Source organism: Ursus americanus, chromosome 23 (genome assembly GCF_024610735.1).
Source record: "Ursus americanus isolate L20-20 chromosome 23, mUrsAme1.1.p, whole genome shotgun sequence".
Classification (NCBI taxonomy): domain Eukaryota; kingdom Metazoa; phylum Chordata; class Mammalia; order Carnivora; family Ursidae; genus Ursus; species Ursus americanus.
Genome location: NC_142149.1, coordinates 40437966 through 40459904, shown reverse-complemented (window position 1 = coordinate 40459904; position 21939 = coordinate 40437966). Strand labels below are relative to the sequence as shown.

Sequence of the window (21939 nt, the reverse complement as noted above, 5' to 3'; positions counted from 1 at the left end):
CCGGCCTGTTTCCCAGCAGGCTCTGCGGGTCGGGAGGGGTAAGTACTTCCGCAGTCAGGTAATGACGTTACGGGTAAACAGGTCCTGTAGCCGTGGCAGCGGCTGAGGCCGGCGGGCGAGGCAACGGCTGCCGCTAATCGGGGAGGGAAGCGGCCTGCCGGAATCACCCGGGCGGCAGTGCGCCGCCGCTACGGGGTTGGCAGGTAGGCAGCGACTCCGGGTCGGGGGACGCGGGCGGACTCGGGGCGAGTGAACCTGACAGGCCGAAAGAAACGTGGGGGTTCCGCGCGATTCTTTGCGAGCGGCGTGACACCCAGCTTGGGTCCGGAGCTTTACGCGTTGATGCTCGCAACGGTCTTGTGAGGGAACGGCGGCTCATATAAGTTCAAGGCGTTTACATAGTGTGGACAGCCAGCTCCATCACCCAGGTCTTCCTAAATGTGTGCCCGGTGCCCCTTCCCCTAACGCCCCGGATGGCGCCTGCTCGCGGGCCGGGGAGTGGATCCGGGGGAGCCGGGGGGTGGAGAGAGTGTCGCCGCCGTCATCTTCAGGGAGCTCAGTGCGGTTCTTGTGCTCGGTGCTCCTCAGATGCTCAGACACGCACGTGTGGTGGGAGTTGGAAGGGAATCTGAGAGTGGGCTGGGAACCCTCTCCCTGCCCTCCTTCTCTGGTCCTGTCTCATTCACCTCTGCCCCCCGAACATACAGTTGGCGCTCAAGCCAGATACATGGGGATCTTGCCCGCCTCTTTCCTTCCCTCATCCCCAAACTCCTGCAATCAGTCACTCCGTTACCGGATGCCATCAGCTTATGTAACATCGCAAATTGGAACACTTTTCTTCAGCCCCAAGCCTTGGTTACTGTAATAGCCTTCTCTGTTTCCAGTCATTTGTTCCACAAACATTTACTGAGTGCAGGCGCTCAGTATGTGCAGGCGCCCTGCTAGATGTTAGGGTTACCGTGATGAACAAGGTAGGTGTAGCCCCACTTTCTTGTTCCCTCCAGTTCATTCTCCATCCTGGGTCAGAGTGATCGTTCTAAAAAGCAGATATGACTGTGCCTCTCAGCGGAGAACCTGCTGGCTGCCCACTACCCTCGTGATAAAATCCGAGCTCATGAGTGCGGCTTTCAGAGCCCTCCATGAGCCAGCCCTGGCCTCCCCACCTAGGCTTATCCTGTTCCACACTGCCCCTTGTTCACTGGGTTTTTACCACTCTAGCCTTTCAGTTCTTGGAATGCATTACATTTCTTTTAGCCTCCGGATCTTCACACATGCTTTTCCTTCTGCCTGGAATGCCTCCTCCCTGCTTCACTTGGCAAACTTTTGGATATTCCTTAGGTCTCTCAGCTTGAGTGTCATGTTTTCAGAAGCTTTTGTTGAGACACCCCCCCCCATATGAATTACGTCCTCTTGCCCCAGCTTCATACAGGACCATGTGCTTTTCCTCATATGGCCCTCACAATTTGTGATTATTTGTTTACTGCCTGTCCAGAGATGAGAAATGTTTCTGAATAAATGCGTCCTCTGGGAGTGGAAGTGGAAGCAGGTATCTGCTCCCTCAGGTTACTGGAAGCTTCCTAGAGCAGCTGGTCCGACTAATCACCTGATAGGTGTTAAATGCTCGGATTATATGTGTAAATGTAACAGAACAGCAGGAAGACATCTTTTAAAAAAGCTCGATTAAAAGGAAGCTTGGGTTGATTAAAATGTTTCGAAAGGAAGAGGCTAGCCTAGTTCCTTCGGTAGGCCAAAGGCTCGGGGCCGCAGTCATACACAGACAGCCTACAAGACATGCATTAGTTGGCCCACAGTGTTGGATGTGGTTTCTCCTTTAAAATTTTGAATTCAATACTTTCCTTTAAAAATCACATTTCATCTCTAAATCTGGATTTTTGGGTGTCTTGAAAATCAGTTCTGGCAGCCAGGGACTTAATTCTTTTTTAACCATTGCTTCTCCTATGGTATACCTGCTGTGGGAAGTTACTCCCATAATCACCCCATTTGGGACAGAACTTCTTTAAGGAAGCCGGAAGGGAAACAGCTGGGGGACATGAGAGCAGAGGAAAGGGCTGGCGCAGGGCCAGCTGGTGGTAGCCTTTGGAACCTCTGGGGTTTGGGAATTGGTATGGCAGCCAATGGCTAGACCTAGGTAGCGTTGCCTCCCTGTATGGACAGAGTGTGTGCTTTTTAATTTGTGTGTGTGTGTGTGTGTTTTCCAGAACAAGGGTGAGTTTTCAGTGTTTCCTTCCCAGAATTGAGGCATCCTTTGGGCCAGGAACGCAGGGTGGCCTGGGAAGGGAAAAGATATCTCTGCTGATTCTCTTGCCTAGGGAAAGAAACCTTAACTCCTTGGTTGGGCACACAGGGTCTTCCTGGTCTGGCCCCAGCTGACCTTTGCAGCCCCATCCTCGGTCCTTTCATCTTCTGGCCGTTTCAGTGACTTCACACTCCTGTCCACGCTGTTTTCTCCGCTTGGAAAGCCTTTCATCCTCATCAGCTTCATTCCTTTTTGTGTTTCCTGCTAGAAAGAGACAGAACCAACTTTGGTCCTAGCTCAGGCCAGCATGCCTGTGGCTTACATTGTGGGTAATGTCCTTACTCCTGGCTTATTTTTAACTCTCACTTTTAAGTCATGCAGATTTCCTCTTTTCCCTGCTTTTGGTGTTATGCTAGAACTGTACTGGAAAAGCTTTTTCACGTCCTTTTGGGTACATAATTGGGGATAAATATGCTTATGGCTTCTCACAATTTAGTTCAAATGTGACTCCCTCACCCTGTTAACTGCTCTGTTCTCCTGCAACACTTGAGTGATATTTCTGTAAAAGACTTAACACAGTATACTCTCTCAGTCTCCATGTCTGTCTTCCTCCAGCCAAACTATGTGCTCCTCCAGGGCGGGCGCCATGTCGCACTCATCTTTGTACCCCAGCATCTAGCGGTGTTGGCATGTAGTAGGCACTCAAGAAATGTGTGTTGAATGAACGATGCCCGTGACAAGCAACTGGACTTTATTCTTTCCTGACCCTTGCTCCTATGACACACTTCCTCCTGGCTGCCACTAGCACCCCTTCAGAGCAGAGCTTCTCTTCTCTAGGGAAGCCGGAAGGGAACAGGTGAGGCTCAGAGAGGTGGAGGCAGAGGGAAGGGGAGCCTTTGGAGGAACGTCTGGGGTTTGGCACTGGTGTCTGGGGGCAGGAGTGGGGCTGGGCTGGAAGCAGGCATTTCCTTGGGTGGCTGGGACGTGATCGGGGACTGAGGCTGCTTTCTTCACAGCTATGGCCAAGGACATCCTGGGTGAAGCAGGGCTGCACTTTGACGAGCTGAACAAGCTGCGCGTGTTGGACCCTGAGGTTACCCAGCAGACCATAGAGCTCAAAGAAGAGTGCAAGGACTTTGTGGACAGTGAGTGTCATTTGGGGAGACGTGGTGCCACTGGGCTTTGAGCTGTTCCAGCTGTGCCCCGCCCCCACCCGCAGCTGTCGTCCCGGCCAGAACGGGGTTACTGGCTCCCTGGAAGTTGTGTCTGGCCTTTATGAATTCCCACATACCGACCACCTCGTCTGCCTGCTCTCTGATGCTCGTGTGTAGTCAAACACAGAGCACCAATCAAGACAAGTGGTGGAATGGAGCGAGGATATCCCATCTTTGATTTTTTTGCTCTCAGAAACCTTGAACTTCACGGGGCAGCGCTATGGCTTGAGGGTGGGGAAGAGTTACGTACTCATGATTTGATTTCTTCAAAGTTCAACAGACTCAATGAGGTCATTTTTTAGCTAGCTACAGGACACCTCCTGTCCCAGCAGGCAGGCCCGCCCAGTGGCATTGAATACAGAGCAGCTCTAGCTACAGCAGGGATTTCTGCTGTTGTTGTTGGAGAGCAGGGATTTCTGAGCCTTCTGGGCACTCCATGTGTCTGTAGAGGGCTTGACTGGTCAAAGGCAGCATGGCCTCCCTTGCCAGTCTTCTCACTGCATGTTGTCCTTCCTCCCTGGGTCCTAGTTCAGTCCTCAGTAGAATGAGGTCCCACCACACCCAAGAACATTGGAAAAGTCGAATGGGAGATTAGGCACTTAAATGCTTTAAGCTCTGGTCACAGTTGGCAAACTACTACCCCCCTAACCACCATTAACTGAAATCTAGTTCCTTATCTGGGGCTAGTCAAGAGGCTCTGTTCATGTCCTGAGTCAGTCCTTCCATGAACATGGCCCTTTGTGCCTCCTGTCACTCCTGGGAAAGCAGGATACAGTGTGCGCAGAGGGTCAGGAGCCTCATTCCTAAGGTTAATAGTCACTGGCTGGCTCATTTGGGACTCAAGGTCCGAGTATGCCCCGGTGCGGCTCTGGGCACCTGGCCACCTTTCTCTTGGTTTAGACCAAGGGCGGAAGACTTCAGGTCAGCAGGCACCAAATTGTTTTGACACAAATTAGAAGGGGCAGTTAGCCCTGCCCTCTTGCCACAAGGGAACACTGAGGGAGAGGTGATGCTGAGAAAATAAAACTTTTTTTTTTTTTCTGTTCTTTCCCTAAAAGAAATTGGCCAGTTTCAGAAAATAGTTGGTGGTTTAATTGAGCTTGTTGACCAACTTGCAAAAGAAGCAGAAAATGAGAAGATGAAGGTAAGATCAGCATGTCTTCTAAATCTTGGCCTGGGACATGGTTCTCTTGCTTTTCCTCTGCCATCTTGACTTGGTGAGGGAGGTGTGGGATTTTATTTATCTAAAACAGGATTTTAGTAACAAGTGCGGTTAACCTCCTTCTGAATTTTTCTATCCGAGTACACTTTGTAATTCTTTCCTTGAATCTTCGTCTCACCGAGATAGTGGCTTTATGCTCATTTTATAAGCGAAGCAGTGCAGGCATGCAGGGCGCCCATGACTTGGCAAAGGCCCCAGGGCTAAGTGGCACACCACACGGGCACTGGCCACCTGTGTGCCAGACTCAGGGATACTCAGTCCTGCCCCTGAGCTGCAGTCTGGGTCTCGTCAGGCAGTTATTCCTCCTCCTTATTCCCGAGGCTCTGGGGCTCAACTGTCTTGCCAGGTGGGCACAGAGATAGCCCCCAAGTGGCCCTTCCTTGGCTGAGGACTGAATGCTGAAGACGGTTTTAACGAAGCCATGACCTTCTTTGGTGATACCGTTTTTCTAGGCCATTGGTGCTCGGAACTTGCTCAAATCTATAGCGAAACAGAGAGAAGCCCAGCAGCAGCAACTCCAAGCACTGATAGCAGAAAAGAAAATGCAGCTTGAAAGGTAAGTTACGAGGTAAGGCAAGTTCTTTACTCAGCTGCAATTCTATTTTTCCTTCTTGAACGGTCACTTCTCCTCCTCCTCCATCATTGTTCTCCCAGGAATAGTGTCTCACACGTCATCCCGATTTGAAGATTTAAAAAATAAAATTACATTTGATGAGAAAATTTCTTAATACAAAACCATAGCTAATATTGAGAGCTTGAAAGCTCGGGTAGCAAGTGTCCAGTGTTCGCTGGTTCTTCTGAAGGGCAACAGCTCAGGGCTGGAGGCTTCTCACGGGCGGCCGTAGGCTAGGCTTTGCCTCTGTTCTTTCTGACCCAGCTTCTGCGCTGTGAACTCACACCATTTCTTGGCATCGTTTAAATCCTTTATATTCTTCTCTAGAAGAATTAAATCCATGGTTTATTTCATCCATTTTTAGGGCTTCTGACAATTTTGTTTTTCAGGTATCGGGTCGAATACGAAGCTTTGTGTAAAGTGGAAGCAGAACAAAATGAATTTATTGACCAATTTATTTTTCAGAAATGAACTGGAAATGTCATTTTATAGAAGGGCAAAAACCAAACCAAACCCAAAAAACCCTCCGTACTGTTCCAGTGACTTGACTAATGACCCACGTATGTCCTGAGAGATGGTGTGTAAGGAACACACGTCTCCGAAGGCAGTCAGCAATCTGGGGAGCTTGTTGCAGGTGGCCGTGCGCAGTGGCTGGTGAACACCCGTGGCCACGCGGCTCCAGGCTCTCACCTCTTGGCATTCTCAGCCTGACTTGAGCCGTCTGTAAACGCTGATTTTTTTTTTTTTTTTTTTTTGTAAATTCACAAAGCTTTGGAGAGGACGAGCAATAAATTATTGTTTTCAAATGGCTTGATCTACCTCTTTTCCTGGTGCCCCTGAAGTGTACATGTAACACCTTGAGAGAACCCTGGACTCTCGAGCCCCTCCCTCATCCACAAAACCAACCAGGCAGTGGTCAGCAGGTGCCTTTATTTGGACCAGACACACGAGTCAGAGGATACTCCCAGCAATCAGACCAGTACGGCCTGTGAGCAAAACAGACAAAAAGAGGGAAGCAAACAGGACCAGTTATCATTTTCCATGTGTGTTCACAGGTGTGTGTGTGTTTGTTTCGAGTTGACCTTGAGTACGAATTTAGAGAAAGCTGAGGAACACCAGTGAAGAGACCCTGCATTTACACAATGGACAGGTCATGCCCAGCTGCCCCTCCACTTTGAGCACAAGCCAGGGAGGGTGATGAAACTCTCAGGAAGGGTGAAGTTATCCAACAGGAAGCACACTCCCAGATCAGGTTTGACACACCAGACCTCAGAGGGAAGGGACTTATGTCAGGTGGTCTGTAAAAACATAGAAAACTAAGGTTTGGGAAGAGAAATGAATCACGAGATTACAAAAAAATCTTTTCTGGGATGACCTGTTTAAGACAGAAACAAAACACCTTCTGGCTTAATCTATTTCTGAAAGTCAGGCCAGAGCTGACCCTTGAGTAAAACCAAGTTTAAGCCTCTTACAGAACCTTTCCCCCAACCAAGGGTGGAGGAAAAAAACAAACCCCAAAACAAAAAAACATGATACAGGTTTTAATGCATATTAAAGAGGCATAATTTCAAACTTAAAAATAACCTGAAAAATCCCACTCTTCATTTTGCTGTTAAAGGATATGCTGCGGAGAATCAGGAGTCAAGGGCTTAATCACGCGTGCACCGTGGGTCAGGTGACTCACAAGCACGCCAGGCAGGCCACGTTTCTTGGAAGTTTATCCAGGATCTGGTCTGGTCCTGCTCACACTGGAAGTCGGGCACGCGGTGAGGTATTTGGCACCACTTCCCTCTGACCTGGCCCACCCCCTGCCGTCACCTGCGGTGATGGGTCTGTCTGCGCCAGTGCCCTCACAGGCGAGGATCTGATGTGGCTCCTGCCAGAGTCTTGCTCTTGTGTGTTGCTGGTGTGTTTCAAATGCTACTGAAGACATCATGGGTTCTGCGCAGTTTCCCTCATACTGGGTCCAACAGGGAAACTGCCCTATGGGCATCTCCCCCCCGCCCCCGGGGCCAGTCACTATTTCTCTCATTTTTTCTTTCTTTTCTCCTCATGCTTGTAGTAGGGGCTCCGCAACATGAAAAGCAGAAGCATCAGAGGGATGAGAAGGTAGGGGGCATAGACCGAGATGAGGGCCAGTCGTTCTCGCAAAGTCTTAGGTCCTTGTCCTTTGAAACCACTGGCTTTGGAGAAATCATCAAATAGAAACATGGAGAGAATTGGAATTAGCGTTGTCATGGTGTGAACGGAGTAGATGATCGCAGGGGTGCGGATCCACCTGCGGCCTCCTGAAGTCGGGGGTAGAGAGAGAGAGAAGGTTAGGTCTGTTCGTGACCCTAGGGGTGCCCACGATATTCTCCACGCCTGCTCTCTTCCGTTGAGTCCTCCTACCCTCTGAGTGCAGACAGATGGAGAGCCGGAGGTGCTCTAATACCGCCCAGCCCACGGAGCCGGGCTCGAGCACGCTGCCTGCCGGAACTGAGCTCAGAAAAACTCCCGGGCAGTAAAATGGCCATTGCAATTTACACAAGGCAGAGGGGAGGGCCTGCCAACAGCCCCTGTTAAGTAACTGCACACAGGTGAGAAGATCGACGGACTCTGCCAGGACGCGGAGTTGGGGGCTCCGGGGGGAAACGGCTGTATGAGCTGGTACATCAGTAGGGCCACCGTCTTTATAAAAGCGTTAGTCACAGGGGAACACCGTAAGAATAAATGAGACGTGAAGCCCTTCAGGGGTGAGCTGCACACTACTGCTTAGAAGCCAGCCCGGTGCTACCCAAATGAGAAAAATAAAAGCCAAGGATAAAAGGAAAATTCTGCAGGGGTTAAAAAACTAATAATAATTAAAAAGGAACAGGTTCAATCTGTAAGCAGCCTCCAGTGCACGAGAGATTTCCAGTTGACGGAGGCAGTCCCGCGGCCCAGCCAAGCACGGCCACGGGCTTGAGCCACAGGGACGTCCCTTTCCGAGAGCTCTCCTGCCACCCCCGCCGCGGCCGAGATCACCCTCGCGCACACTGGGGACCGCTCCCCTTCTCCGAGACACCCTCCCAAAAGATTTCTGGGACCTGATTTCAAAAGCCAAAATGGGATTTCCCCACCAGGTACCAACCTCTTAAGAAGGCGTACGTTGCTATGGGAAAGAAAGGCAGCTGGAACACAAGCTCGCAGAACAGGAAGGACTTAAACCACGTCGGCGGGTCCTGTAGCAGAGGGTCCTTGAACTCCCTCGTGTACCACTGCCGCAGGTTCGTCAGCTGGGGGGAGACGCCGAGCGCGTGAACGGCCAGCGGGCGGGACAGGCTCGCAGCTCCGCCCCCCGGCAGCCCCCGGACGGTCACGTCGTAAAAACTCACTAGCTCCGCCCAGAAGCTTCCCTCAGCTCTTCCGGGCCCTCGGGGCTACCCAGCATCGGTTCTTGACTCCGCGACAGCACACAGCCCGCCGGGTCGCCCCCTGTCGCGAGCAACGCTATCTAGCACTTAGTAGGCTTAGAGCGCGGACCGAACGCGCCACGGCAACAGATCTGTCAACAATCTCCTTGGCAAAGGACAGCTGTGAAAAGCAGCCCACCGTCTGGCCGCACACCGGGCTCCGAGGGCCAGACCGCCTCAAAGACAGAAATGAACCGAGTTTGTCTTTTGGGGGCGGGGGGGTGGGGGGGGGATGTCAGGGAGATACATTTAACCTCTAGAAAGATGCAATTTTAGACAATCTAATCCCTAAATCTCCAGCTCCTCCTCATTCTTAACTACACTAGTTCTGAAGAGTGTTCCTTTAGGAGACCCGTAGGATATTAATAGAACAAAGTGCCCAAACCACAGACGACGGAGCTTCTAGGCTACATCAGCCTGAGGGTTAGCAGTCTCGGTGCCAGCTTGGGGCCCACCCTCCTAATTACACTTAAATCAAAAGATGCAGATCTGTGAAGACGTGGCTGCTGGCACAGGAAGGAAGCAGGAAGGTCTGAGGTGGCCCGTTTTGTGCCCTTTGTAAGGTCCCAAAGCGTAGGGCTCCCCACACCACAGGGACTACCGAAGGTCTGTCGTGTTTTACATCCTGTCTTGACACACCTGCCTTCAAAGCCAAATTTATGTCTTGATATTATGATAAATAAAGGCAACTTCCAGGGTAAGAATTTAGCCTGCAATGGAAAATCCAAAGATATTTTTCCTGTTAATTTTTAATCAAAAGATAAAGGCTCACGATTGTGAAACAGAGGCCTCACTGCTGAAAGTAAGCTTTAAGCAAATATCCAGAAACAAACATTCTGTTAGCATGGCCTTAATTTCAGAAAGGCTCTGGCTAGATAACCAGTTTATTGACCAAGTGATATTGAATTTGTACTTGATCGGAAATTGAAATCCAGGGCAATACCCTTAGCTTCCTTCTAGGCAATTTTCAGGTTGGTAATGGGGTAGAAAATACTCATAAAGGTTAAGTCCCTGCACCTCTCCTGGGCTGTTGCCTCATCTGTAAAACAAGCAACTTGGACCAAATGTTTAAGATCCTTTTTTGCTATCTAGATTTTCTTAAAAAAAAAATATTGGAGGTGCAATGACGGTCCCCAAGGGAATGACCTGCTTTGAAGATTTACTGTAGAATTTAAAAGGCATTCTGGTTTGTTTGAATTTCATTTTCTATTCAATTTGTATACAACCTCTCAGATCCACCTATTTCATAAATCCAGACAGTTCTATACAGCACAGGAATTTCTAAGGGCTGCAGGATGAGATTAGCAAAATTTAAAATCTAATCAGCCAGATCTTGAAGTAATCAATTAGGATCCAAGCACCTGCCCACAGTCACATAACAGCCACATGATGCCAGAACAAGGCCTGGACTAAGGGCAGATGGAAGGCAAAGCACAGGTCCCTGGCAGAGTGAAGAGCACGGGACGTGGGGGGCACACTTCCTGGCTCTGGGCAAAGCACTTCATCGCACTGAACTAGTTTCCCAATTATAGTACTTGCCTCACTAAGATAAAATGACTTAACGTACGTGGTCTTTAGCACAATGGCAAGCACATAGCAAAATGTTCCCAATACTTAATTGAATGTAATTAACCCACATTCAGAGACATTCAAGCTTAATCCTATTAAAATCTCAGCATGCAACTGGTCGTAAGAATTATTATTAGATAAGACCCCAAAAAAAGGTTTATACCTGACTCACGTTTGACTCAACTTACCACTATTATCTATTGAACTGTTCACCTGGCCTTTGCACATGGATTTCTAAACCAGGAGTTGCTACTGAACAAACCTGTCTTTCTCTACCTTAGAATGAGGGCTTAGGGGCGCCTGGGTGCCTCAGCTGGTTAAGCGTCCAACTCTTGATTTCCGCTCAGGTCATGATCTCAGGGTCATGAGATCAAGCCCCGTGTTGGACTCCTGGCCGGGAGTGGAGCCTGCTTAAGATTCTCTCTCTCCCTCCACCTTTGCCCCTCCCTGATCATGCTCCCTCTCAAAAAAAGAATGACAGCACAGACTGATTTCACACGGAGATGCTCACCCGTCTTTGCTAATTTTTTTTTTTTAAAGATTTTATTTATTTGACAGAGAGAGAGACAGCACAAGCAGGAGGAGCGGGAGAGGGAGAAGCAGGTTTCCCGACGCAGGGCTCGATCCCAGGATTCTGGGATCATGATTCGAGCTGGAGGCAGACGCTTCGCTGACTGCGCCACCAGGTGCCCCCTGTCTTTCCTTACTTTAATTACTTTAACAGAAGCAGTGCTACAAATACGCCGCAAATACGCCACAAAATGCTTCCCTGTCCTCTCCAGGCTCTAAGTCAAACTAAATCCTTATTTTTTCATAGTAAGAGCTTTTCCAAGTGCTGATCGGTTCAAACCAAGGAAGATATTTAATTGGCAAATTTTAGCCCAACCATTATGGGATCTCCACAAACTTGATAGTTCTAGGGGAAAATTCCTTCTGTTTAGGGAAGAAAAACACAACAGATGTTAAGATTTGCCATTTTTTCAAAGAGAAGCTGAGAATAACTGAAGGATTTTATTACTATTTCCCCATGAAGAAGCAACAAAACCATCAAACTCCACTCCAAAGGGACAAGAGTGAACAGAGACACAGCCCTTCCAAAACAGGGTGCCCCCGTGTTGCTAACACCTTCAAACAGCATCACACACAGACACACACACACACGTACACAGACACAATTTCTGGCCAGTTCCTGATTGCAATGGCCCTTAACCTTTTACAGCAAGTCAACATTATAAAGGTGAGAAAACTTTACCAAACCAGATATATAAGCTTAAACGGGGTCTTTATGATGCCGGACACAGTTTCACTGCATTTTGTGAGTGGGGAGCAAGGACCTGTGGGAATGGCACATTCAGAAAAGACCAAGAAGTACCCGCTGTTAAGTCCGGAATACCTGGAGTAACAGAAGAGCTCGGTATTAAAGGGGTTCACAACATCAAAGATTGTAAACAGACAGCCTGCCCGAGTTTTGTTGGCCACACAGACTCTGCAAGCCACGGACAAGGCTCTCCTTTCTCCGAGGCAACTAACAGCTGGTGCAGAGCTGAGACGGCGTCCTGCTTAGAAAGCGTATGTGTGGCAGGTGCAATGACGGTCCCCAAAGACATCCCCGTCCTGATCCCTGGAATCTCTGCACCTAACCTTATACGGCAAGAGACTCTGCAGGTGTGATTAAGTTAAGGGTCCTGAGATAGGGAGGCTATGCCGGCCAGCTGGTTGACTCTAACTGTAATCGTAAGCATCCTTACAAAAGCAGGGCAGACGGCAACAGGATTATTAGAGGAAAAGGCAGCAGAGCGATGACAGAAGCAGAGATTGAGGTGATATGGCCACAAGCCAGGGAACGCTGGCAGCCACCACAAACTGGAAGAGGCAAGGAACAGATTGGTAGGATCTGCAAAGGAACCAGCCCTGCAAGATGCATTTTGAACTGCTGACCTCCCAAACTGTGAGATTAAAAATGTTGTTTTAAGCCCCTGTGTTTCTGGTATTTTGTTACAGCGGCAACAGGAAACACACACACGCTGTAGGGCTAGCTCCTGAGCTAACCCAGCTCACTCTTAACTTGGCAGGTGAGGCTACAGAGCCCTGACTTGCCCAAGATACTGAAGCGGCTCTTTAAAGAACCAGGTCCCCAGACTGCAGTTCAATGCTCTTGCCACATACTACCTACACTTTTCCCAAGAAAAGGCAGGTCAGAGGTCTACCCAGTTATGATCGGGATCTAGAAGCAAACAAAAAACTATGGAGGGGGGTACATTGTTGAGCAGTGGCCTCTTGGGGAGGGTCAGACCCCTAGAAAAGTTAATGGAAGCTACAGACTCTCCTCCCAGAAAATACACGGCACAATTTGCATACCCCATCAGGGGTTCATGGACCTTAGGTTAGGAACCCCTGAACTACAGAGAAAAAAACATCTAAAGAGAAACAGAGGCAAAATCAACTCTTTAGGTAGACAAGTCAGTCTTGCCCACAGTTGTGCAGATAATTTGGAGAAGCACAGAACTGAGGATAGGAATTCTACAGAAAAAGATTATGGGGTCCAGACATGAAAAAGACCAGGGAAAGTAAAACGGTAGCTCTGAAGGAATGACAAGCATTAAAGCAAAGTTTGGGGTAAAGTATACTTTACTGGGGCTTTTCGCCTCTGTTTCTGCTCAGGTGATCGTTTTTACTCGAACCTAATAAAAAGGGCTGATTTAAAAAGGTATCCTTAATTTACTTATGAGCTTTTGAAGTTGCTGGATCCTGACACTTAAGTAATGTCGATCTGCGAATGCCCTTTCTACGGGTCTAATTCTACTTGCACTATTTCTTTGGGATTAGACGGTATTTTAGAGCTCTTTCACACAAGTCCAATACGTGATTGAGACACTGGTTCATCCAGGCTACTTCCCTCAAATACTGACCACTGACCAGAGGTGGGGGGTGGGAGCCTTACACATACCCAGGGAAAAGCTGTCTTCAAAAGGACCATAGAATCTGCCCCAAAGAGCTTGGGGTAAGGCTCTGGGGCAAAGAAAACCCCAAGCAAGACGTCGAGTTGACCGGTAAGGAGGGGCCCGGGCACCGGCAGGACTTAAGGAGGGCGGGGGGGGGGGGGAAAGGGCGGCAGAACCAGAACCCGGGGCGGGGGGGGGGTTCGGGCGGAGGAGGGGAGGTCTTGGGGACGCCAGGGTACAACAACCGCAGCGCGGAGGGGCCACAAGCTCGGCTACTGGCGGTCAGGACCAACCGTCACCCTCACCTCGACCGGGTAGAGTTCGCGCGGCAGCACCGCCTGCAGGTCCAGGAGCAGAGTGATGGGGATGTGGGAGAGGAAGTAGAGGCCCAGCAGCCACTCCAGGCCGCGCCGGAAGCTCAGAGCCCCCATCATCCGTTGGTTGCGGGGGCAAGAGCCGAGGCCGCACTCGCCTGGACCGCCGACGTGGGAAGTGGCCCCGCGCCCGCACAGCGTCCCAGGACTCCGCGCCCTGGCTGCTGGCTCCGCCCCCTTGAGGGCTACGCAGGCCACTCCCATTGGCTGGCTGCGTAGCCACGGCGGGAGCGGCGGTTGCCGCAGAGCGCGCCCATTGGCTCGTCCGTGCATAGCGTGTCGAGGCGGTGCCCGGCAGACCACTTCTATTGGCCGCCGGGGGCGCCGCGTGGGACGGGGGCGGGGCTCCTCGCCCGCCGCGTGGGACAGCTGGCGGGCGTGCGGCGTGCACACTGAGCCGGCGTACGGGGGCCTGACGCCGGCCGGGCCTCTAGCTGCAGATTCCGTCCTCGTTGCGGTCCCTGTGGCTCAGTGCTCCGTTCATTCACCGCAGACCTATAACGCTGACTGAGCGGCTCCTGTGTGCGGGCCACGGGCGCTGGTGGGGGTGAGCTCCCAGTGCAGCGGGGGTGCCGCAGACCAGGGCCGGCCGCACAGCGCGTTGTGATCCGCGCGGTGGCTCGGCATTCGGGCCGTGGGCACACCGGCAAGGTCCCTGTCCCGCCGGAATTGGGGGGTCCCGGAGATTCCGAAGGTTGCCGAGGAGGCAGCCAGCCTCGATTAGGCAGGAAGCACAGGGATATAGTAGGAGGATGGGCAGGCTTGGTGATTGGCTGTGAAGAATGAGGGAGGATTTATTCATTCTACAAATATTGATCTTTAACTCTCTGCTGCGCCCAGCCATTCACTAAGGAGAGGGACACAGGAGAAGTGAGTTGAAGAGAAAGTAATCTCATTTTGGCTGTGTTGACAATGAGCAGTCTCTGCGGCATCTGAGTGGAGAAGTCTAGGAGGCGGTTGGATCAACCTGTCTGGAGATGTAGATTTGTGTGGCGTCAGCGTTTGATGGCAGCTCACGTGTTGAGAGCAGAGGGCCCGTAAGAGGTCTTAGAGGAGCTCCAGCCTAAGGGGTGGTATGAGGAGGGGGCTGAGACACAGGTGCATAACACGAGTGTGATGTCACTGAAACACGGGTGTGTGTGTGTGTGGGGTCAGTTGTGTCAGAGCAACACTGAATGGCCCCCGTGGTGGCCCTGTGAGAGCACTTGTGCTGTGGTGGAGGCAGGGGCCAGACGACAGCAGGGCAGGGAGTGTAGACCTCTGGTTAGCAGGAGAGGAGAGAGATGAGGCAGTAGCTTGAGGGAGATGTGCCCCAGAGAGGGCTTGGCTATTCATTTCTCAGAGGAGAGAGACTAGAACACTTTGACTTGTTTAGATGCTGTTTGAAGTTCCTGGGTCAGGGGGAGAGGTTGTCCATGTAGGAGGAAGTGAGCAGGAAAGGTGGCTCAAGGCCCTCAAGGAGCTGGAGAGAATGGAGGGACAAAGAGGAGCTCTGTGCTCCCCAGGGCGGGCCCCTTGGAACTGGGGTAGAGAAATTGGTGGCAGTGTAGAGGGCCCAGCTGAGGCGGGTGGCCATTGATCTGGAGGCCCAATCTCCCAGGCTGTGTGCTTTTCTCCACGGTGGGGTCTGCTCAGCAAAAAAGGCTGTTGACTTATCCAGGGTTGGGGTTCAGAAAGACGGTGGTGATTTTGAGGCACTGGACGAGAGAGCGATTGAAGACACGGAGCGTGCGCTTCAAGCTGGATGGGGAGGAGGCCGCGTGGCCCAGAGGGGCTGGCAGCCTGGGAGAACGTGGGAAGGGGAATGGATGTGAGGCCGAGGAGGCAGTGTTGGCGTGGTGGGAGTCACTGGATGAATGGGCTGGAAGGCGGGGAGGTTAGGACAAGGGGCACAATGTCGGAATTCCTGGTGTCAGAAGAGATTCTGTTCAGGGGAAGGTGTGGCTGAAATGGAGAAGAGGGGGAAGGTGTTTGGAGATGGGGTCAAGGGACAGAGAGCCAGGGTGTGGGATGGATGGATGGTGAAGACCACCTAGGATGGTGGTGGCGGTTGGGCGGAGAGAAGGCTGTGAGCCTGTTGCCAAGACCGAGTAGGGGAGTCACCAGGAGAAGGTGGGCATGGGCTGAGGCATGGCTTAGACCTCCGAGAGTGGAGGGGAAGTGGTGTGCTTGTGGCCTTGGGGAGCAGGGAGGCTGGTGACCCCACCTCCTGACCCTGAGGCTGCGGTGTGTGAACAGATGGACAGCCTCCACTGAAGAGGGTCGTGCGGAAGCCGAGACCTGGGAGGGCAGGAAGCCAGGTGTCAGTTCCTGCAGCAGGTGAAAGCTGAGGCTGTGGAGGGCTTTGGGCTCTGGAGAGGAGGGGGCTGCTCACTAGGGAGGACAGCAGGACAGAGTCCGATGGAAGGAGAGCATAGCAGGGGAGGGAGGTGAAGCTTCTTTCCGGTGTGGTGTGCTAGGGATGGGGCACTGGTGGCTGAACGCGGTCAGAACACAGAGCTCTGGCGGCCGGGGCCTGTCAGGGAGGGGCCTGGCAGCAGGGTGCTCCGGCCAGCCCCCCAACAGTGGCTTTCAGGGCCAGGCGGCGGGCGTGCTGATTAGAGCTGCTTGCTGCGGGGCGGGGGAGGGCGTGTGGGGCCCCGAAGCAGGGATGTGCCCAGGGAATGTGTAAGTGTACAGCTGCTGATGTGACGGTTCCTCGGCAAACCTCGCACCCGGCCAAGTTCGCTATCAGTAGATAAAGACTTCCAAGGCCAAGCACTTTCCCTGCAAGGCTTTTCTACCCACAGAAATCTCTGTGCAGCTGCTGCCTTATGTTTGAAATTCCTTTAGTGGGGGAACTGCAGCTCTTCACTTGAGGTCAGATAAGTGGTAGAAGGCAAATGGCCCTGGGGAGGAGGGAGGAGGGAGGACCGCACAGATCAATCCGCAGAGTGCCCCACCCAAAGCAAGGGCGAAGGGAAAGACTGACTTTAAAAAGGGGGGGGGGTCTGAGCAGTTTCCCTGTCTTTCTGAGTGAGATGAGGCGATGTTTAGCACCTTTTGAAAATTATTTGTCTTGTGATGAGACAAACCGCATTAGCCCAGCAGTGCTGGAAGTGGAACCCCAGCTGAGAGCTGCTCGGAGGAGGGACCTGCCACTTTCCTGTTTGGCAGCAACTGTAGAGTTCTTTCCTCTGCTTTCGGTTCACTTTTTTCTCTCCTTGAAATGCACCCACACTTCTCGCAGCGCCTCCTCCCCATCCCTGCATATCTGAAGGCCCAAAGGCCTTTCCCTGCGGCCTCTGTTTGGTGGCAGTGCTGCCGTCTCCGAGCCTCGGCAGCATTCTCTGTGACCCCTCTGTTCCTCTCACTCTGAGCAACACCGATCTGACTACGTGTCTCCGCACACCTTTCCTGCTAGACTGTGGGTTCCTGGACAGTGAAGACTGTGCCTTCCATATCTTCATTTTACTAACACAAAGCTGGAGTCATAGTTGAGTGAAGTATGTATGAAAGACTCCGCCACCGCGCGGAGACTGCCACCTGCTAACGGAAAATGCGAAGACCTAGAAAGCCACTGTGGCTGTAGGATCAGCAGATGGCTTCATACCTCAAAGCCAAAACATTATCTGTTCAGTAACAAAAGCTAAGATCCTGTCAGTGCTGGAGGTGGAGCAAGGGGGCTCGGGGGTGGGGGGAGATTCAGAATGATCTCTCTTGGGGTCTGTGTTTCACGGAGGCAGAAGGCAGCTGGCGAGCTGTTTTGAGTGATGACCTCCTTTTCGCGTCCAAGCCCCCGTGAACTTAGATGGAGGGGCAAGGCAGGTGGAGGTTAATTCTCCAAGACTTTGTTTAAAATTTGGATATTTTGTTGTGCATGGAACTTTTTGCATTAATTTTGGTTTTTTAAAAAAATCTTGCATTAAGATATTATTTATCCTGATTACTGAGTTTTCGGTACCCACCTAAGTTTTGTGCCTTGGGGAATGTCTCCCTCACCTCACCCTCGTCCGTGCTCTGGTTGTCAGGTAGGAGTGGAGCTACATTTGATCTGGGGAGGAAGGGTCAGATTACTGGGTCTGGAAAGCTAGGAGCCCGTTCGGTTTGATGTCGGAGTGATAGACAGTGGGAGATCTTGAGCAAGGCAGATTGGGCTAACAGGAAGAGTCATCTGGCCTGAATGCGCAGGGTGGGCTGATGTGTGAGAGACGGCTGGAAGCAAGATCCTGGAATTTGTATAACTAGATCGTGTTCCCAGCAGCAGTTAAAAAAGGAAAGAGCTTGGAGGTATTAAGGCCCAGCCTTTTTTTTTTCAATATAGATGTGTTTCAAATACATTTGGTGATGGAAGTAAAGGGGCCCATTTAATGGGAGAGTTAACATTTCTCATTTATCAAGTGCCTGCTATATGCTAGAGCAGGGGTTAGCAAACTTTTACCGTGAATGGCCAGACAATAAATAATTTAGGCTTTGTGGGCCATGCCATTTGTTATGTGAAAGCAATTATAGAAAATATGTATATGAGCAAATGTGGCCATGTTCCAATAAAACTTTATTTACAAACACAGGCACTGGACCTGATTTGACCTGTGGTGGTTATACTTTATGGATTCCTGCTAAGGCGTTGTCATCTTCATGGTCAAGGCCAGCTGGCCATAGGTTGTAGTTAGTAAGTAGAAGGAAAGCATGGAGGGAGTATATCCATCATACTGAGGCCTAGGCCTGGAAGTGCCGCACATCCCTTCCAATAACACTCCACGGGAGAGAATTTAGACGCGTCCACACGTTACCACCAGGGGCTTGGGAAGGTAGTCCGGTCTTGTTCCAGGGAAGGGGAGATTTCAGTGGTCCATGAACAGTGTTTGCACAGTCTCCTTTAGGGGCACTTTCAGAACCTTCAATGGAAGGTATGTTCATATACTCAGCAAAATTTTGATGAGTCCTTCACTGTGCGGCTGAATCTGTTTGGAGTCTAAAAGAAAACGCCAAGTGTAGAAGTAATGAGGAAATTAGGAAAGCACTATTTCCCAAACACTAACATAATAAATAACTGGGGCAGAGATCATCAGTAGATGGCACTGCATGAGCTGGTTGAGGAATAAGATGTGGTCTCAAGGTACGTTTCCACAGATTACTTACGAATTACAAAGGGAAAGGGTACTTTTACAGTGGAGAGCTCTGCCAACCTCAACCTGATCAAATGGTCAAACTGAGTATCGCCCAAAATGGGACAAACGTTTGTGCCTCCTGATTTGATGGACTGGGAAGTACACCGCATCACCTGTCATAGTCTTTCCAGAATTGTTTAACCTGAATCGAATCGCGTGCAAACAATCAGAAAAATCCAAATCTTTGTAAGGCATTCTACGTGACAGTGGGCCTCGCACTGTCATAAATGCCAAATGCCGTGAAAGATAAGGCAGCGGGCCTCTCCTGTCCGAGGATGCCAGAAAGACATGACAACCAAATGTAAGACATGATCCTGGGCTAGATCCTGATTTGGTGGTGGTGGTGATGGCGGGATCCCAGCTATAAATAAAATTTCCAGGGGAATTAGAGAAATTGAGCATGTCCTGGATATCAGGTAAAATACCAATCGTTAAATTTCTTAGGTCTGATAGAACTACAGCTATTTAGGATAACGTCCTTGTTTTTGGGGGATACATTAGGGGCGAAGTTTCATAGTGTTTCAGCAAAAATGCAAAGAAGTACATATATTTGTACTCATAAATATACACATACACGTATTTGTGTATAGGGCAATAAAGCAAATGTGACAAATATTTAAAACTGGTGAATCTGGGTGAAGGGTATTTGGGTTTTCATCATGCCCGACCCTTGAACAATCTGGACTTAGGGTTGCTGGCTCCCCCCCAGGCAGTTGAAAATCTGTATAACTTTGGACTCCTGAAAACTTAACTAATAAACTGCCGTCGACTGAAAGCCTCACTGAAAACAGTCGATTAACAGAGATTTTATATATGTATTATATACTATATTCTTACAACAAAGGAAGCTAGAGAAAAGAAAGCATTAAGAAAATCCTAAGAGAAAATACCTTAATAATATTGTACTGTAATCTACATATAAGAGGACCCACACAGCTCAAACCTATGTTGTTCAAGGGTCAACTGTACTGTTTCTTTCTACTTTTTAATAGGTTTGACATCTTTGAAAATAAAAAGTTCTTGGCAGGACAGAGATAGTGATGCCTAACTGGCCCCCCAAATGAAAAAAAAACAAAAAACAGGGGTGTCTGGGTGGCTCAGTCAGTTAAGCATCTGCCTTCAGCTCAGGTCATGATCCCAGCCTCACATTTGGCTCTCTGCTCAGCAGGGAGTCTGCTTCTCCTCTGCCCCTCACCCTGCTCATGCTCTCTCTCTGTCTCTCTCTCAAATAAATAAGTAAAATCTTAAAAAAAAAAAAAAAACTAAACCAAAAAACAAAACAAAAAAATATTTTCTTGGGGTATGTGGGTGGCTCAGTGTTAGGTGTCTGACTCTTGATCTCAGCTCAGGTCTTGATTTCAGGGTTGTGAATTCAAGCCCTGCACTGGGCCACACTGGGTGTGGAGCCTATTTAAAAAAAAAAAAAATTCCTGATTAAATGGCATCATCATTTAAAAAAAAAAAGCATAACTGGAAACTTTTCATTATTCTGTTTTACCCTCAGGAAAAAAAGAACAGAAAAGCTTTATATAAAATTTTTGGATTACAGTGTTTTTCCACAGAACGTTAAACTTTATTATAAAATCCTAAGGGGAATACATAAAAAAATTATTAGAATTTATCAATGAGTTCAGCCAGTTTCTGGGATAAGTATCAATATACAAAAATCAGTTGTATCTTTACATATTAGTAATGAACAATCTGAAAATGAAATTAAGAAATTCATCAAAAATAACTACTTGGAAATAAATTTGACAAAGGAAGTACTTGTACACGGAAAATTACAAAACCAGCTAAACAAATGGAGAGACATCCCATGTTCATGGATTGGAAGATTTAATATGGTTAACATGGCAAATTTCCCAAACTGATCTACAGATTCAGTGCAATCCTTATCAGAATCTCATCTGGCCTCTGCAGAAATTAACAAACTGATTCTAAAATTCATAGGGAAATGCAAGGGACTCAGAAGAGCCAAAATAGTCTTGAAAAAGAACAAAGTTGGAGGACTTACACTTCCTGATTTCAAGACTTACTGTAAAGCTACAAAAATCAAGACACTGTAGTAATTGCTATAAAGACAGATATATAGATCTGTAGAATAGAATCGAGAGTCCAGAAGTGAACCCTTAAATTTACAATTAATTTATTTTATATCCTTAAAATGATTTTATCACTCAGAAAAGAGACAAATCATCTAATGATTAAGCATCTTTCTGTTTCTGGGGCAGCACCGCTGTACGGTTCAGTGGCGTTAAGTACTTTCACGTTGTGTAGCCAGCACCATTATCCATCTCCAGAACTTTTCCATCATCTCAAACTGAGGTTCCATACCTATGAAACATTAACATTCCCCCCACTCCCTCCCTCCTCCCTCCCCTGGTAGCCACTATATTACCTTCTATGAGTTTGACTATTCTAGGTACTTCATATAAGTAGAACCCTACAATATTTTTTCTTTTGTGTCTGGCTTACCTCATGTAGCATCATGTGTTCAAGGCTCATCCATGAATCATGTATCAGCATTTCCTTCCCTTTAAAGCCTGAATAATCCATGGTATATATATACGCATCACATTTTGTTTATCCATTCATCCATGGACGGACATTTGGGCTGTTTCCCCCTTTTGGCTTTTGTGAATTAGTGCTATGAACATTGGTGTTCAAATATCTATTTAAGTCCCTGCTTTCAATTCTTTTATGTATATACCCAGAAATGGGATTGCTGGATCAAAAAATAATTCTAATTTTAGGAACCACCGCACTTTTCCATAGCAGCTACGCCATTTTACAATCCCATCAGCCATGCACAAGGGTTCCAACTTCTCACACTCTTGCCAACATTTGTACAATATTTTTTGATAATTTTTTAATCTTTTGCCTATTTTTGTCAGAACTTGGTAGCTGCAGATTCCAGCTAATTCTAATTATGGAACAAATGACTACCATATGAACCGATTGGAAAGTCCTTATTGGCAAGCCACGCAGTCAAAATAGATTTAATTTCTGTTAGAAAAAGTCTGGCTTCATTTTATATGCGTTTCCATAAAAAAACGCTCTTACTTCTGAATTTTAAGACGGAGCTGTGGTATTAATTTGTTGCCTGAGTGAAGTAAAATTCTGCCAGTCTCAATATTTCTTACTAATGCTCTCTTTGCTTTACT

General features: G+C 49.0%; 2 protein-coding genes across 4 annotated transcripts; one reads left to right on the top strand and one right to left on the bottom strand.

The window, feature by feature from the left end:
• Nucleotides 1-44: 44 nt before the first annotated feature.
• On the top strand, nt 45-6115 carry IFT20 (intraflagellar transport 20). Of its 3 annotated transcripts, none has more exons than XM_045773361.2 (6): nt 45-203; nt 2873-3113; nt 3274-3402; nt 4530-4615; nt 5146-5261; nt 5696-6115. In XM_045773361.2, the coding sequence occupies exons 3-5, from the start codon at nt 3276-3278 to the stop codon at nt 5251-5253; spliced, it is 321 nt and encodes a 106-aa protein (XP_045629317.1). In that variant the 5' UTR covers nt 45-203; nt 2873-3113; nt 3274-3275; the 3' UTR covers nt 5254-5261; nt 5696-6115. The 3 variants fall into 3 exon arrangements, with proteins under 3 accessions (XP_045629317.1, XP_045629316.1, XP_045629315.1); XM_045773359.2 differs by having other exon boundaries at nt 46-203; nt 5146-5249; XM_045773360.2 differs by lacking the exon at nt 2873-3113 and having other exon boundaries at nt 5146-5249.
• Nucleotides 6116-6219: 104 nt separating this feature from the next.
• TMEM97 (transmembrane protein 97) lies at nt 6220-13773 on the bottom strand. Its single transcript, XM_045773357.2, has 3 exons — nt 13557-13773; nt 8419-8563; nt 6220-7594 (listed from the first exon to the last, which is right to left on the bottom strand). Exons 1-3 carry the CDS (start codon nt 13683-13685, stop codon nt 7335-7337), a joined length of 534 nt encoding a protein of 177 aa, XP_045629313.2. The 5' UTR covers nt 13686-13773; the 3' UTR covers nt 6220-7334.
• Between the last annotated feature and the right edge of the window lie 8166 nt (nt 13774-21939).

Bases quoted from the DNA above. Each gene is read 5' to 3' on its own strand.
- IFT20 (XM_045773360.2), top strand. From the start codon at position 3,276: ATGGCCAAGGACATCCTGGGTGAAGCAGGGCTGCACTTTGACGAGCTG. The intron at 3,403-4,529 runs GTGAGTGTCATT...TTTCCCTAAAAG, and splicing joins GTGCAAGGACTTTGTGGACA to AAATTGGCCAGTTTCAGAAA. The intron at 5,250-5,695 runs GTAAGTTACGAG...TTTGTTTTTCAG, and splicing joins AAGAAAATGCAGCTTGAAAG to GTATCGGGTCGAATACGAAG.
- TMEM97 (XM_045773357.2), bottom strand. From the start codon at position 13,685: ATGATGGGGGCTCTGAGCTTCCGGCGCGGCCTGGAGTGGCTGCTGGGC. The intron at 8,564-13,556 runs GTGAGGGTGACG...GTCTCCCCCCAG, and splicing joins GCGAACTCTACCCGGTCGAG to CTGACGAACCTGCGGCAGTG. The intron at 7,595-8,418 runs GTTGGTACCTGG...CCCCGACTTCAG, and splicing joins AACGTACGCCTTCTTAAGAG to GAGGCCGCAGGTGGATCCGC.